Here is a 16,558-nt window from a genome sequence, read left to right as displayed (position 1 = left end):
TATTAACAGTCGTCATGAAATACATCCCAGCACAATTTATTTATGTAGCGTCTTTATTCTGAAAACTTTCCATGTATTCTTTCAGACCCAATGATTTGGACAGACGAGGGAAGTGCAGGGATCATGTTTTCTCTCTTTTGGTCAAAGTATTGTTTTTGAAAATCAGCGTAATGCAGAGTTATTATCATATCATATACACACTTTGGAGGATGTTCAGCAGATATTCTCTGAATAATGATAATGACCAAACATTCATTTGAACAACAGTCTTAGGTCCTGAGCGTAATAGAAATCTCACAGTCTTACACAGGTTGATGTCATACACACATACAGTAGTATGTCACTGCTGTTGCAGAAAAAATCGATTCGTTTTTACCTTGTTTGAACTAAAACATTACATGGTCATGTATGCACTGATGAGCTTCAGCCTCAGGCGCTTGATACTTGTTAACCCGATCTGTAATTTCAAAGTACAAGTGAGTCAGTGAGAAAACAGGTTCCTATATATCTGTAAAAACATTCTGCACATGTTCTTCAAGCCATCAGAGTGATTATAGTGTTTTGATGGAGATATTATGTAGATATTTTATCTAGAAAAGCTCCTAAAGCCCTATGATGGGTTTAAAAATTTTTTTTTTTAATTTACGGACATTTAAGCAACTCAGCAATCAATTATGTGATAATATGATTGGCATTTTGTTTCTGTCTCTGGAATTATAATCTTTCTTGAGTTATTTTTTCTTAACTTGCTCGTCGCGTCTTCACTGGACATCAAGAATGGCATCTGCCTTTGGGGAAATACAACAGTAATGCTGTTTTATTATAACAGCTGCTTGTGTCGGAGTCTCCTAGTAGCTTGCAGAATAACATGGCTCTCATAGATCAGGAAAATCATGTTATTACATTTGGGTCTCAGAGAAATCCCTGTGCACTCTTGTGACAGGTTCCAGATGATTACTATGATCAGGTACATTTTTATCAGTCATATTTGCAAATACTGACTGTCCAGAGTTGAGCAGAGGCTCCTCCATCCTCTGATTGTGTGTTCATGTTTTCTGAAGTTTTGTTCATCAGTGGTTTAGACAGCACCTATTCTGTGATGGGGGACTTGTAGAGTCTGTAGGTTTGGGCAGGTGAAGTAAGGAGCAGGGAGGAAACAAGCTGCTATACCATTGGAGGCAAATGGCAACGTTGGTCCGTAGAAAACCTCCTCCTTCCCCTCTGAGCTCAGATCCAGCACCTGGAAAGAGGATGTTTAAGTAGTAATATACAGATCTCATCATAAATTACTGTCAAGTACATCTGTTGTAAATATGACATAGTTGAGACACACTATTGGATGGACTGTCATGAAATCCGCTCCGCACATTCATGCCATCCTTAGGATAAACTGTAATCACTTTGGTGATCCCCTGATTTCTCATCTGTCACTGTCATAATGAAGGTAAACATTATACTTGCTAAATATCAGCATGTTAGTAGCCAGCGTTAGCATTTAGCTCAAAGCATTGCTGTCCCTAAGTATGGCCTCACAGAGCTGCTAGCATGGCTACTTGTGCTACTATCGTTCCACTACAGCTTAACAAGAAAACCTCTCCTTGTAAATTTCATACTAGAAAGACCAAAACTTTGGAAGATAGCCACCTGATTTGATTAACTTTCAGACCACCAAATCCTCATGCTGGATTTTGTCCCCGTCCCTTACACTGACAGCGCTTCAGGGACGGGTCTTTTAGTAGCCAGTATGAACAGGAGGAATGGTTATAGCAATTAAAAACAGTTTCTATGTTCTTATGTTTTTAGACAGACTTGAAAACATTGTTAACCTATCCCTTAGATTAACACCACTCCAAGTCCATTACAGCTCCCTGCAGCACAGTCTTCACATGCCCTCTAAGCCAACAATTCCTACAACAATCATTCTTACATTTTACACAGTAGAGAAGGAGGTAATAAATGGTAAATGGACTGCACTTATATAACTTCTTTTAAGCACAATTTGCCTCTCATTCAGCAATTCACACACACACACACACACACACACACACACACACACACACACACACACACACACAATGCAAGATGCTGGCCTGACCATCAGGAACAAGTCGGGGTTCAGTGTCTTGTTCAAGGACGTCATTTGAACACACAGCTACAAATTTACATACATAAAGCTACAGGAAAATCAGTGAAAGATATGGGGCCTGGTGAACCAAATACTGCACATATGGGTCGAGTGGACTGTGTCATTATTCTTCCCCATTCTTTATATTCAAGTGCAGTAATCATGGTAACCATACTTAACAAATCCGTCCATACAGAGTCTCTGCAATCAGCGTCCACTCTACTTTTAAATTTGATTGGTAGATACCTAAATATATTGTACTGAAACAGTCATCAATATGTATACCCAGCACTTATTTCTGTTATTATTGTTACTATAGCAGTAGCATTTGATTATTCAACAATGCCAAAATATTAAAAGTATTGATTGGGCTATAAATGATCACATTGTGTCAAACAAGCAAGATAATGTGTGTTTAACTTGTTATATAATACAATATTTCTGACGGTGCAGCCTTTTTAAGGGTAAAATGGCTGAGGGGGAAAAAAGACTGGGACTCTCTCCAGAAACCGTCTGGGCCCTGGCTCCTTGTGTAACAATACAAGATGTGTGGTGTAATTCAGAGCAACGGATATTTTCTAATTAGTGTACTGCTGTTTCAGTTCTCTGCATGAGCAGCATATGAACAACACTGAATAACTGAATTCATATCACATATCTGATCATTCTGAAGTATCACAACAGTTGCACAGTAAATCCAAAAGCCACATCTCTCACCTGAATGCATGCCAGAGGCTCGTTGGTCCAAATGGAGTACCCTCCAACCACATAGATCCTGTCATCATGGACGGCTATTCCGGACTCGTTTTGACCTGAGGAGGACAGAGCCGACGCAATGCTTCACTTTGCCAAGCAGAGGGCATTCTGACAATATGACTTCCACGTCCCCCGAGAGGCAGGGAGGGAGATAAATGGAGAAAGATGGGGCAAGGGCGGGAGTGTGTGGAGAGTTAAGATTGAGCTGCCGTTCTCTTTCCTGTGACTTTGTCTCAAACTTTTACAGATAAAATGGGAGAAAAGGATGCAACAACAAATGAGGAAATTCATACAATAGGAGAGATGGTGGGATGAATAGTAAAGTCATCAACTTTAAACCGTGTGAGTCTTCATTAAAGACAACAGCAGTTCATTATATCATGAGTTAATATGACCACATCCTACAGTACAGGCACGGTAGATTGTCTCATGTGCCTGTGCTCCATCCCCAAAGTGTAAGGATATATGTTTTCACTGTATATCATTCCACCGCCCCCTCAGCAGGGAGGCATTATAATGTTTTCACGTAATGAGAGGAGAATAAAACACAGGGCTTCACTCAACCTATGTGTCCAACTACATACTGTACATATACATACTTCAATTAGCATCAAGGCATTGAAAACTCAGTTTCAAATCTTAACTATTTCTCGCTAACATTTAATACTCATGATTTAATAAGCTACAATCAAAGTTAAAGTAGTTTGAAAAAGAAACATCCTCAGGTATTATGTATTAATACTAAATACTAATCAGCTGCTTCATCAGGATGTGATATCATTTTTGTCTCATGTGAAACAGCCAAAACAGTTGTGAATTCATGTCAGATCCCACTGTTTATATTTCAGGGCCTTCAATAGAAAAGTTGACCATCAGTTTCAATCCAATATTAACTCTGCTTTTGCTCTGTTTTGCTTTCAACAAAGCAGTTAGCTAAGTTTGTCGAAGTCGTTGGGTGCTGGGCAGACAGCAGTGGGGTTTTAAAGCTTTCTCACTGAAACAGCTGCCTGCTGCATCAGAGAAAAAAAAATCAACAAAAACAAAAGTTGTGGGCCAGAAAATCAATATAATGAGCTTAAAGACACTATAGAGCTCCGCAGAGCCGAGAGAAACTGCAGGCAGCTAGCCACCAAGACCAAACAATCCTACATATGTCTTTTGTTCTCAAGTATAGCTGTGTTTATTTATTGTGTTTATCTTAATGCAAGACAGCTGTACGGTTTTATTACCTGTTGTGTGACATGCTATGTCCCAACCACTATTGTTATTGTGTCATTTTATTAATTGCGTGTTGAATGACATACTGAAGATTACTCATTCCTAAATGCTGCTGGTGCCATATCCACTCTTTCTTATTTACTATGGGTAATAATTACAACTCTGTGTGTGATCCGGATTATTACCATGATTATTATCTGGACCTGCAAACCCGTAGATGTCAACACAATAATTATGTCTGATATTTTACATCAAAATCCATCTTTACTATTTCCTGAGAAATTGACAAAAATGTCAAGAAATGCCCTATCCCGAGTGATTTTAAAAATTCCTGTGTCCACCCCTTTAAACCGGATCAGCACCAAAATTTTATGGGTTCTTCCCCGGCCCCCATCCCTCAACCAAGTTTGGTGCAAATGTGTTCAGTGTTTTCTGCATAATCCTGCTGATTAACACACAAACAAACAAAGCGACTACACTATAAGCAGCCTCTGTCACATACAAGTGAAGGAGTAGTTTTAGGAAGTATGGTTATTCAACATCTTGCCAAGGGTTTGATGTAAAGACTGATACCACTCTCATATCTGTATTCTACATATGAATCAACAACTGGTTAGCTTAGCTTAGCATAAAAACTGGAAACAGGGAAACAGCTAGCCTTCCAAAACTTCTAAGGCTCATTGACTGACACTATATCTATTGTATAACATTTCTAGTTTGTTTGCTCTGTAAAAACAATAAAGTGTGAGTTTACATGAGATTACATGTGGAACTATTTCTTGCTGAAGTTGCCAAACAACCAGCATGGGCAGGTTTTGTCATGTTTGGACAGAACCAGGCAAACTGTGTCCCCCTGTTACCAGGATTTATGCTAAGCTAAGCTAATGGTCTCCAGAGTGTAGCTTTGTATTTAGTGTACACACATGGGAGTGGTATCAAACCATCAAGTGGGAATTTGGGTGTGTTCTGCATGTTCACATGTGTGGTTCCTCCACTTTGCCCACCCGTGAGGAGGCTGAAGGAGCAGCGAGTCCACTGGTCCAGGTCCATGTTGTAAGAGTCGATGTGGCGGACGAGGATGCGGTCATTGTTGTAGTCCAGGTCGTTACCGCCTAGCACGTAGAGCTGCCTCCTCACCGCCGCCATGACATGGTAAACTCGCCTCTGCAGCATGGGACTGCGGGCCAACCACTGGTCCTGAAGAGGAGGTGGAGGTGGAAGTGGAGGAGAGTGGATGAGGCAGTTAAAGCAGATGGAAGGGAAGAAAGAAGGAGGTGAGAGGTAGTAGCGAGAGGGAGGGAGGGAGGGAGAGAGAAACAGAGAGAGTGGAGAGGGAAGGAGGATGAATAAGAAGATTAATATTTAAGCATATCCATGCATGGGTAATTGATGTATGCTCAGTGCTAGATAAATAACGTGACACTAGAGCTCTGGTTTGTACTAATGACTTCCCTCCCTATTTCTAATCATATGTTTCAGCCACTCCATTTTACACCAAGGATCCCTGCTCATTTCACTAAGTGTGTTGTAGCTTATTTTGTGTCTGTGTGTATGTGTGTGTGTGAGTGCTTGATTGAGGCAGAGAATGAAAGTGTGTGTGTGTGTGTGTATGTGTGTGTGTGTCTGCTGGGAGCTGACGGGTGGCCATCTGTTGAGGGTAGAGTGGGTGGGGGGTTGCTGTTGCTCTGGCAGGTGAATGTAGATTCATGGTGAATACAAATGAGACTCTCTCCCTCCCTCTTTCATTCGCTTCTTCGCTCCCTCGCTTCCACGCCGACATGTACAAACACAGACCCATATGGATATGCACCTTACTCTTATACACACTGCATACCTCCATATCATATACAGCCTCACCGAGATCCAGGCCCCTTCAACAGCTGGCTCGTAATGTACACAAACACACACCGCAGCTTACTACATTCCTCTGTAGCTGAGCTGAGTGTGAGTGTGGCAAATATAGAAATGATATTCAATAAAATTCATTCAAATTCAGAGGAAAACAAAATAAATATAGGATTGTTCACTTTGTATTTAGGATAAATGGTTGTAACTTGTAGAGAAAACACTGGGAGGATTTACATTAAAGGACCAGGTAAGCATGATTAATTAACTACAACTTACTGCTGATTATATTCTAAGGTGAGCTGTAGAGTTTCAAACAGGTGTATGTAGTTTTCTTATTTTCCTGGGTGCCTTTGGTTTCACTTAATTTCCATATGGTGTGAAAATCAATTAGGAGACTCTTGACTCTTGCCTGTTGTGTAATCTGTCACCGTAAACATAAGATCTGCATTAATGTTCCGAAAAAAAGCCATTGTTGTGACGCTGATGTGGTCAAAGTGTAGATTAACAATATAAAGCAATAAAAAAAACTGAATGCAGATTTAACACTAACTGTAATCTCAGGTGTATTTTTATAGGCCAATATCACAAATATATCTCAGAGGACTATCGAGTCTGAAAAACATGGACACCCTCTCTCTTTACGACAGAAGATGCTCACCCATGTTTTTTAACCAAAAAACAGGGGAGCCCTAGAAAGGAGGTGTAGCTCTTCTAGGACAAGTTAAGACATGTTACTGTGTGTGGACAGAAAAATCAGTTGCAGAATGAATTTATGTGGAAAAGGAATTTGAACAGAACTTGAAGAATTTAGATGAACTTTATTATCAGAATGACTTTTTTTTTGCCTAGTGGCCTTTATCAGTGTCGGTCACAAGCTGAAATGCTTCAGTCTGACACTGAGAAGTTGTTTTTAATAGTTAAAGTATTACTAATGTTTTGATCCTTTATGTAGTGAACTGAATGGATGCCAAAAGCTTTCTGGAGGGTTAAACCTCTATTAAATTTATTTTTTGGCCACTTTGGGACGGTGGGTAAAGAAAATTGACTAGCCGAACATTTTTAGCAAACATTAGCTTCTTACACAGCCAGCAAGAACAGAGAAACATCAGTATTCATTTGGACTCCTGTCTCAGGCGACTTTACTAATATAAGCCCAGCGTTCACTGCTCTCTGTTCTCTTGGCTCCAGTAATTCTTTATCTGCTGAGTGCTTCACTAGGCAGTTGCTGTAATGGCCTGAGTCTGGCAGGTAGTGTATGGTGAGTTTTTTTTTTTTTTGCTGAAAACAACTGCCTGCTGCTGGAAACAGTGAGAGCAGTGAGAGTGGAACCAAAACAGAAACCAAAACAAATGTGTGAACAGACATTAGAAAGGTGAGGGGGGCCGTAGAGATTGATGATAATTCCCTGTGGGTCCATTAAACATCTCTCTCACATTACACATAGTAATTTGATCCATTGTTAATATAAAATGTTTGTAATAGCAGCTTTAAAAATATGAGACTCTACACAGCATGCGTTCAGATATAGTCAGCAGTAATATAGTACAGTAGACTGTAGGTGTAGTTAATTTGTGGTGTAAACTGCCGTCACTTCACAGTTACCTGTTCTGGATCGTACACCATTAGTCGATTCTGGTACTGAGCTGTGTTTGTCACCCCACCTGGAACACAAAGGAACAGCAGCCTGGGCTTTTATCAGAGAGTGAAAGATGTAGGTACAAATATGCATGAAGCAGTGTGTGTGTCTTAGCTAAATGTCAAGAGTGTGTCTGTGCATGTATATGTTCTGGTACGTGTGGAATTAGGGTACAAGTAAGCGTATGCATGTGTAGTGTATGATCTGTAGTCCTTCTTCCCCATCACTGTTTACCTGAGACCCAGAGCAGGTTGTCAGCCACACAGCCGGCGTGGCAGGACAGAGAGCGGTCAAAGGGTTGGACAAACATCCATTTGTTCCTCTTGGGACAGTAGCGCTCCACGGAGGGCAGCACCTGCCTCAGCTCGTTCCTGCCCCCCACTGCGTACAGGTACTGACCCAGAGCTCCCAGGACAAAGTGTTCTCTGCAGGCCTTCATGGGGGCTATCTCAGTCCACCGGTTGCCCCTGGGGTCGTACCTACAGGCAGTCCTTACTGCACACGTCCTCCCGGTCGCATGCTCCACCTCCCCACCCACAACAAATAGGAAGTTCCCCATTACAGCCACACAGTGGTGGCTGCGCCCGGTGGGCATGGGCGCCAGCTCGCTCCAGTTCGACCCACCTGCAACACGCACGTGCTCCTGCGCGGCTGGGTTGAAATACCGCAGCTCCCTGACTCTGCTCACCTCCCGCTTCCGTCCTCCAGCTATGTAAAGGGTGAGGGACTGGAAGCGAGGCCTGGTGCGGGCTGACTGGCGAAGAGGCTGGGCAAAGGTGGCGTGATGATAGTCTAGGGCCTCGTCCACCAGGGCGGCAGCGGTAGGGCTGGACTGGACCAGAGGGTGGCTGTGGGCCAGGTGGTGCAGGGTGGGGACGTCCATCAGGCCATAGCGGACATGTTGTAGAAGATCCTCCGTGTACTGATAGCGACAGTCATGTTCCAACCACAGAACGACCAACTAGAGGCAGAGAGAGAGAGGAGGAACAGTTATGGACTGTGCCAACAGTCATTCACACCTGCATGGAAAGGCAAGTGTTAAATGTGTCATATAGTTTGCCTATTATAAAACTGTTTGCTCAGGAACATAAATTTGCAACTGCTAAATCAAATTTTAATTTGAGATTTAGTGCCTATGTCAAAATTATAGTTCCATCAAACTAAAGTTTAAATTGGGGTAAACCATCTTAAATTCTTTGTGCTTTACTTCTCTTATTTTTTATTGGTAAAATGAGTTGAACCAATTTAATGCTGTTGTGTTATTTTGACACATAAGGAGGTGGGTGTTGCAGTTTTTTTAGTCAAGGGAAGGGTTCAAAGAAAATATTAATAACTCTGAGCTTTTTAAAAGGTGCAACAAAAAGTTCAGCTGGCTCGCCATTTTATAACTTTTATGCGGTCCCTTAAAAAGAGAGTGGGAAGAAGGAAGAAGTAAGAATATGGAACAGAGAGAAGGAGGAAGAACGAAGGTATAAGAGAAAAGGAAAAGAAAAGACAGACAACTTGGAGTAAGTATGAAAAGAAAGAAAGATCAGAGAAGTGAGAAGTTGGGAAGAAAAGCAGAAAATGGAGAAGGAAAACCAAAGGAGAAAAAACAAGCGAAGGACTGCTAATCATAATTGTTTTTCTAGACACTTACAGGCTATTATGGCAAGGCTGAGGCAAACCATCACATACACATACTTGCCAACACACACACACACACACACGCACACAAGCATTTATTAATCAGTAGCATTCCATATACAGACTGTAAATATCCACAGGCACCATCCTTTGTTTAATGCAGGCAAACTGGGTTCCAGAGAAGGGATTTAATTGAACTTGAGAACAGTGCAAGGTTATTTAGCTGCAATGAGGAGTGTATGTGGGCAAGATGACTGGAGATCACTGATGCCATTATCAGGAAAAAGAAGTGGGTTTTTTTTTTCCAGCGTTATCGGCGCAGAGACTGAGAATTTAGGGATGCAGAATAAAGGCAAGTTTAGGGGGCAAAGGAGACGGAGGCGGTGACAAGGACGACCGTGGACAAATCAGACAAACACTGAACAAAATTCACAGTATTACAACAGAAACCATCACACAGCATTTGGTGCATGATGTGTGTACAAATACTCAATGTGTACATTATCTTATCTATCCAGACCTTCCTTTATTTTCCCTTCAATCCACTGTTAATTTGTGAATATGCAACAAACATGCAAGTGGAGATTGTCTTTTTGTGGTATCTGTGCCACTCTCCTGTCTCTACCTCCCTTTCTCTATCGCTCACCCCACCTCTCTCTTCCTCACAGCTCTGAAGTGACTCTGTGTGTGTGTGTGTGTGTGTGTGTGTGTGTGTGTGTGTGTGTGTGTGTGTGTGCGTGCACACTATGGCAGCTGACTGTGAAGGTCACGCTGCATCACACAACTTCCTCAGGGCACAGAATAAATCAACTCCTTCTCCCTCCTTCCCCTCTGTACTGAAAGAGAAAGTGGGAGAGAGAGTGTGTGTGTCTGCGTGTGTGAAAAGGAGAGAATGAGGGAAAGAGATAGTGAGGGAGAGAGGTAAAGGGGGGGGGGGGCTACAGAAAGGCAGAGCAGGATGGCAAGAAAGAAGAGAGAGGAGAAAAAAAAACAAAGCCAGAGAAAATGTGATTTCCAGAGCGTGAGAGACTCTAAGAAAACTCTGAGTGACAATGATTGACGGCCAAGCTATATCTGTCCGGTATTGGCGTGCGCAGCCCTCCCCACCCACCACCCCACTCTTTCGAACGACGGCCCCCGCTTGCCGTTCGCTTCCGTCTGATGCCCAAATTAACCTTCTGGGCGAAGTGAAGGAGGCCCAAAGCAGCCTAATCAGAGGCTGATTATGGCGGCGGCGGCTGGCTAAAGGGTCAGGGTAATTGTGCCATCAGAGGCCTGATTGTTTTCAATCAGACGGGCGGCCGAGTGACAGCTGGGGGATTGGGGCCCTGATGGAGCCGCGGTGGGCCTAATCAGAGAAGAGAAGGGGAGAAAGACAGAGGGAGAGAGATCTGGCAGGGGTGGGGGTGAGGTGGGAGGAGGAGGAGGGGAGGCTGATTGGTGCAAATGAACAGTCAAAACGGCAAGTCCCCACCCTGCACTGCCGCCTCACTCCACAATCCCGGCAGTTCATCACGCATGCACACACACACACACACACACACATACACACACACACACACACACACATACACACACACACACGCACACACACTCAGGTGGATGTATGGACTAGCTGTCCATCACACAGTGAGAAACAGTCCTTCCTTTTCCTACTGTCCTTAATATAAACAAACAGTTTATGACATACAGATGGCAGTGTTTAGTTTGTTGTTTATCAGTCTGTGTGTTAGATGTGTATTGTGTCAGGCGCACACACATACACACACACACACACACACACACACACACGCACACACACTTCCTGTACCTTCCATATCTCCTCCTCGCTCAGGGAGGTGAGGCGGTCGCTCTTCAGCACCTCCCTGAGGAGGCGGTAGGGCAGCTGCAGGGCCTCGTCCTGCCGGCTCTGGCTCAGCTCAGACAGATGCTCCACCAGGAAGCCCACCACAGCCTCCTCTAAGGCGGGGAGGTGGAACAGGTCGGCAACGCGGTACAGCTCCAGGTAGTTTACGCTGCTCAGCTCCTGCAGGACGGATACACATAAACATACAGATGAATGCATGTCTTCATTTACATAAGTTGAAAGGCTTCAGAGACAGCTGTCAGACCACATGATGGTAAAACACACTATGGTAACTAATGATGATGAGTTTGTCTGGCAAAACACACCTAACCCTCAATCCCCATTTAGAAAATCTGTGAAACTGTAACAGCCACTGCTCTATCTTCTCCCCAGATTCCATCAGTTGGACCTTTGTGAAGACAAATACTTAATGGTTTCATTTGAAGTGTTTTTTATTCCAAGGTAAATGACCTCACAGTTAATATCATCTAAATATTCCAAATTTGCTGGGAGCTGCCTTTAGGCAAACCCTCACCCTGACACTTATATAATATTCCACACTTAGTGACGTAATCTTTGATTTAATGTCACATTTATGTATGTATGTATTTTATTCAGCAGAGATGGTCATATACACTCATCCCCAATACATATATTAGATAGTATATGTACTCTATTACACAAACCAGACACACACACACACACACACACACACACACATATATATATATATATATATATATATACACACACTGTGAGCTGATTTCAGGGTCATAGTTAAATGACAAACACAGATGCCAAATGTGGCGACAGGCAGACAGAGAATAAGCATATATACAATAAACTGATAATGTGACTAGTGGAATAAGACTGCCATCTTCTGGCTGTCCTTCAGCACAGACAGTACAAACATTCCCTTCTGCTACTGTTCACCTTACAATAATATAATACCTCAATGGATCAACCACTCAACTTTTACAGATGATATTCTGCACTGGAACTCACTACATTTCAGTTTTTAACGCTATTTTACAGATAAAGTACGATAAAGTGAATTGTTCTTGAATTGTCTTCAATACTTATTAGAATGATGATTGTACAAATAGAAACAATCAGTCAAAAGGTTTCTTAAGAATCAATTCAGACAAAAACTTATAGAGCTATACACAGCAAGTGTAGTACTGATCAATTATTCAATATTCAATTAACTGACTTTTGCACATCAGCATCCATCACACTGGAGGTGGGTGATGCTGACTGGCTGATATATCTCATTTTCAATCAGCTGGTGCAGTGTGTGTATTGGGAAATCAATGTTATTGGTCTGGCCCCTGTATTATCTACTCAAACTAAACAGCAAGTGTAACAGTCAGCTGATATGACTTGTGATGAGCACACACTCATGTTAATCAGGTAAAAAGATGACCGCACACGAAACTCATGACTTATTCAGGAGGATATTCGCTCCAGTCAACACAAGCAGAGACGAGGCTTTCGCAACCACCAGGTGGCAGATTAGAGCAAAGTTTACCATTGTGATGTAACTGTAGGGACAATGGCAAAATACAATGCAGGAAGATGACAGTGTGGTGGCAGGGATCTGAGGATACGATCACCAGATAAAACAGTACATGCAATTAATAGTGAGTATGTGTATGTAATGAAGTGATTCTAAAACCACTGCAAAATGCTTGAGTTCCAGTCAAACACATAAATACAGCACCTCTGTAGTCTAGTCTAGTCAAAGCACTTCACACTACATTCATCCATTCACACAGACTCACACACCAGTGAACAACCAGGGGCAATTTGGAGTTCAGTATCTCACCCAAGGACACAGACTGGAGGAGCCGGGGATCGAACCAGCGACCTTCTGATGAGTGGACGACCCGCTCTACCTCCTGAGCCGCAGTCTGTGTCTAAAATGCCTTTGAGTGACCTAATTTGTCTTTATCTACAGCAGCCTCTGGCTGTATACCCAGAGGACAGAGGGCTGACTTCGCCTCCGTTCCAGCAGACCCATCTTGGTCTCTGTCATAAGAGGCAACAGGGTGGCCTCGTTCTTGAAGAAATCTGGACTCAGGCATCTTAGCTGACAAGTTTCCACCCTGCTGAAGTGTCCTTGAGCATACCACTGAATCTGGCTCAAGGGCTTCTGTTCTGCTCTCTAATTGACTCTGACCTGCAACTTCCCCCGTGGACGAGGACACACTAGACCATTAATTACAGATTGCTGTAGATTGAGATCAATTAATTAAATGCAGATCAATTCATTCATTAATTTCGTATCACATGTGCTATGTTAGGCTCACTATCTCCTGGCTTTTGCTTCATGTTTAGCACACAGATTTAACAGTGGTATCCAACCTCTCATATGACTCTACACAAGAAAGCTAATAAGTTCATTTCTCAAAATGTGGATCTGTTCCTTTATTGATGTTCCTGTTGCTCCTATCAGCACAAGTGTCATTCATTTCTTCTCATTTTCTTAAACAGAAAGTAGAAAGGGAGAATCATATACAATGCTCATTTTACACACTGCTCTCTCAGGTATGATCTGGGGTTTTGGGGTTTTGGGGTTTTGGAGTTTTGGAGTTTGGGTTTGTGACCAAGATTGTGCCAAAAAACTTTCGCCCGTAAACATGTTTATCCAGATTTCTGTCATTATGTTGTGTTTGCACAAGTATATGTTTGACTCAAGTGACGCTCTTGTCTTTTAGTTTTACTCCTTTTCTGCTGAGAAGATGGAGAGGCCGTGTCAGTATTTTAGCCATACAAATTACGCAGCCAGTACCAATATATTCACCGTAAAGACTGGGTCCATGCTGCTCTGTTGTTTCCACAAAGGGGAACACTTATTGGTTTCTAGTGCACTTTAATAAATGTGTGAAACAAGTTGAAATATAAAGGTTATCCCACTTTAAGTTAAGTGGCCCATTTGTATCAAATGTCTTTGCTAGTCCCCACAGACAGGATCAAATGGACCAACTGTTCCTGAGTGGAACCCACCTCTCAAAACGCACTGATATTACAGGATTTCCATTAATTTGATGGGAACCCTGCAGTGTGAAGTGGTTGTTCCTCTGATTTCCTCTTATTACGTCCCCAGCCCACACACAGGGACAGCTTCATGTGTGTGTACCTGGATGAGGTAGTGGGAGCAGAGGCTGAGGAGCTCCAGCAGCTGAAGGTGGCTGCCTGCAGACAGGACGTCCTGGATCACCGCCGGCTCCAGCAGAATCTGGAAATAGATAGAGATAAACAAGGTCAGCAGTTTCTTTTAATATTTACATTTATTGACCTTTTTTTTTATTTCAGACACTGATTTTCAAAGGATTCTAGTATTTGTTTTTTGAAAATAATTTAATTTATATTGTTGTTTATAATCATGTTATTAATTGAGAGCATATTTAATTATATGAAAAACAGCACAACATTATGAGTGTATTTGTAGCTACTATAGATCATATTAACCCTGTGCATACCTTAATCAGAACTATACCACATCAAGTTATTTGTTTTATCTAGTTAAGCCCTCTACTTCCTCCTTTTTGTCAAATATTTGTTGAAGACCTTTCATTTTCTAATGTTTTTCTCTAAAACACACACACACAAGAATGGAGAAGTTCAGGTTTTCTGTAGTTTCTTTTGATATTGAAGAGTTTTGATGAGTAATTGAGGACAAGTGTTATATTTTTCTACCAAGTGATGAACCGAATATTTCAGACGCAAAGTTGAATAATGAGTATGATGATGCTGACTCGGAGGACGAGAGCAAAAGCAGTGGACAAAACTGAGCTGCAAAGACCATAAGACAGTGAGTGTGAATTGTGATTATGGAGCTGACTGGTTTATGTTTGGTAAGTAACTGTCACTGAGCAGTTATAGCAGCCTAAGTGTAACACAATACGAAGCTTAGCGAAAGTTCAGTCAGGAAGAACTATCTCCTTGGACATGCCGCCTAAGTCACAAGCACCGTTTCCCGCTTTCTCATCTTCATCCAATCACAACCTGACATGCTGACCTTTAGCCAATCACTTGTAAGCTGTCAAACTTTAAAAGCGTTCCCTCTCTCTGCTGTCATTCAGCACTGTGAAAAACTTGTGGCCACCTCCACCCCTTCACCACCTCAGCTGTTGATTACTGAACATCTCCAATCAAACCCTCCGTTCAGGAGTTTCCCATCCTCGCAGCTCCACTCCTCCACTTCCTTCTGTTCACAATAAATTCAATTCAATGTTCCTCTTATTAGTCTCTCCTGATTGAAATGTAGGACATTGTAAGTACACCAGGCAATGTTTAAAAAAATATATGTTTTTGGCACAAATGGCATTATGTTTTTTCTTTTTTCTTTTTGTTAATCATTATCAATAGTATAGTCTGAAAAAAAGATATGAGGAATATTAAGAAAAAAACCCTCATTTAAGGTTTAAATCATAATCTCTTAGGTTTAGCACCAAGCTATGTACTACGTATCCAATGTCCATGTTTGTTTCACTTTTTAGTTACGGTTTATTTTAGTTTAGTATCAAAAACTGTCTATGTTCCGGTTATTTTCTTAATAAACATGTTGCAATAGAGACAGGGAAAGTGAGTGTGACATACTGCATAGCAAATCGAACACTGCTCTATCAACGTGCTTGAGTCACCATTTTCATCCTCTTAGCAAAGCAACATATTCCCACAATTTTTATAGAATTGATTCTGCCAAAATGCTTCCTGTTGAGCTGAATGAACAGCAGCTGAAATTATCTGCTGAAAGCTTCCTTCTGTTTCCTCCATATTAGCCACATATGCAACGTAAAGCTCTGTAACACAGCCAAGTGATATTGCTGGGCTCTCAGGAGCAGAGCCAGGTAATATGAATTGTATAGAGGGTAGACCGTAATTTTTGATTGAGCATACTAACGGGACCACATGGAGTTAAATATTCCATTAATCAAAGGAGTAATTACCCAATCAGGCTAGACGTGCGTCATGTAACCTCTCACACAGTGGACTCACCTACTCCAAATGAAGTGTTAGTTTGGTTTTAAAAGGAAGGAACAAATAATTGATAATCCATTCAGCAGGCTGCCCTACATATCCACAAAGCTGTGACTGCATCAGTAGTGAAAGTGAGAAAAATGACTTTGACTACACATTATTTATCATCTTTGAAAATAGAAAAAGCAGCTTGTGTTTTTCATCTCAGTGGAACAGACTTGAATACAAACGTCTTCCGGTGCATGTTTGTCCACTTGTTGGTGTGAAAAACATTTCAGTTGGCTTTTGTGCTGATTACATTTCCTGCATAGAAATAAACCCATCATTTGACCACTTTAGCATTCGTGTAAACAGTTCATTTGAAATCATCAGGCAATTTGTTTAGAATGATAAAATATTTTACATGGGACTACAGCCACTTAGAACAATTCCCAGCAAGCTTTGCTGACTAGTCACCCCCCCCCCCTCTGTAATTACCTTCATCTGCACATTCCCATTTTTCACAGTGTTGTTTCCT

General features: G+C 41.8%; 1 protein-coding gene across 3 annotated transcripts in view; it reads right to left on the bottom strand.

The window, feature by feature from the left end:
• Window positions 1-35: 35 nt before the first annotated feature.
• klhl32 (kelch-like family member 32) overlaps window positions 36-16,558 on the bottom strand; it is a 29,526-nt gene continuing 13,003 nt past the window's right edge. For 2 of the 3 annotated variants that reach the window (XM_023410383.2, XM_023410384.2), the window contains exons 4-10: window positions 14,198-14,296; window positions 11,020-11,235; window positions 7,818-8,544; window positions 7,550-7,608; window positions 5,104-5,296; window positions 2,843-2,937; window positions 36-1,240 (exon numbers count right to left, since the gene is read on the bottom strand). In XM_023410383.2, coding sequence (XP_023266151.1) covers window positions 1,079-1,240; window positions 2,843-2,937; window positions 5,104-5,296; window positions 7,550-7,608; window positions 7,818-8,544; window positions 11,020-11,235; window positions 14,198-14,296 — 1,551 coding nt within the window. In that variant the 3' untranslated portion in view covers window positions 36-1,078. The remainder of the gene's footprint in view (window positions 1,241-2,842; window positions 2,938-5,103; window positions 5,297-7,549; window positions 7,609-7,817; window positions 8,545-11,019; window positions 11,236-14,197; window positions 14,297-16,558) is intronic. The other variant, XM_023410385.2, reaches the window with a different exon arrangement.

Source organism: Seriola lalandi, unplaced genomic scaffold, assembly GCF_002814215.2.
Source record: "Seriola lalandi dorsalis isolate HSWRI2012SDOR001 ecotype SW California unplaced genomic scaffold, Sedor1 jcf7180002054425, whole genome shotgun sequence".
In the NCBI taxonomy this organism is placed as follows: domain Eukaryota; kingdom Metazoa; phylum Chordata; class Actinopteri; order Carangiformes; family Carangidae; genus Seriola; species Seriola lalandi.
Note: the sequence above shows the minus strand (reverse complement) of the source record. Positions and strands in the feature narration are given on the sequence as shown.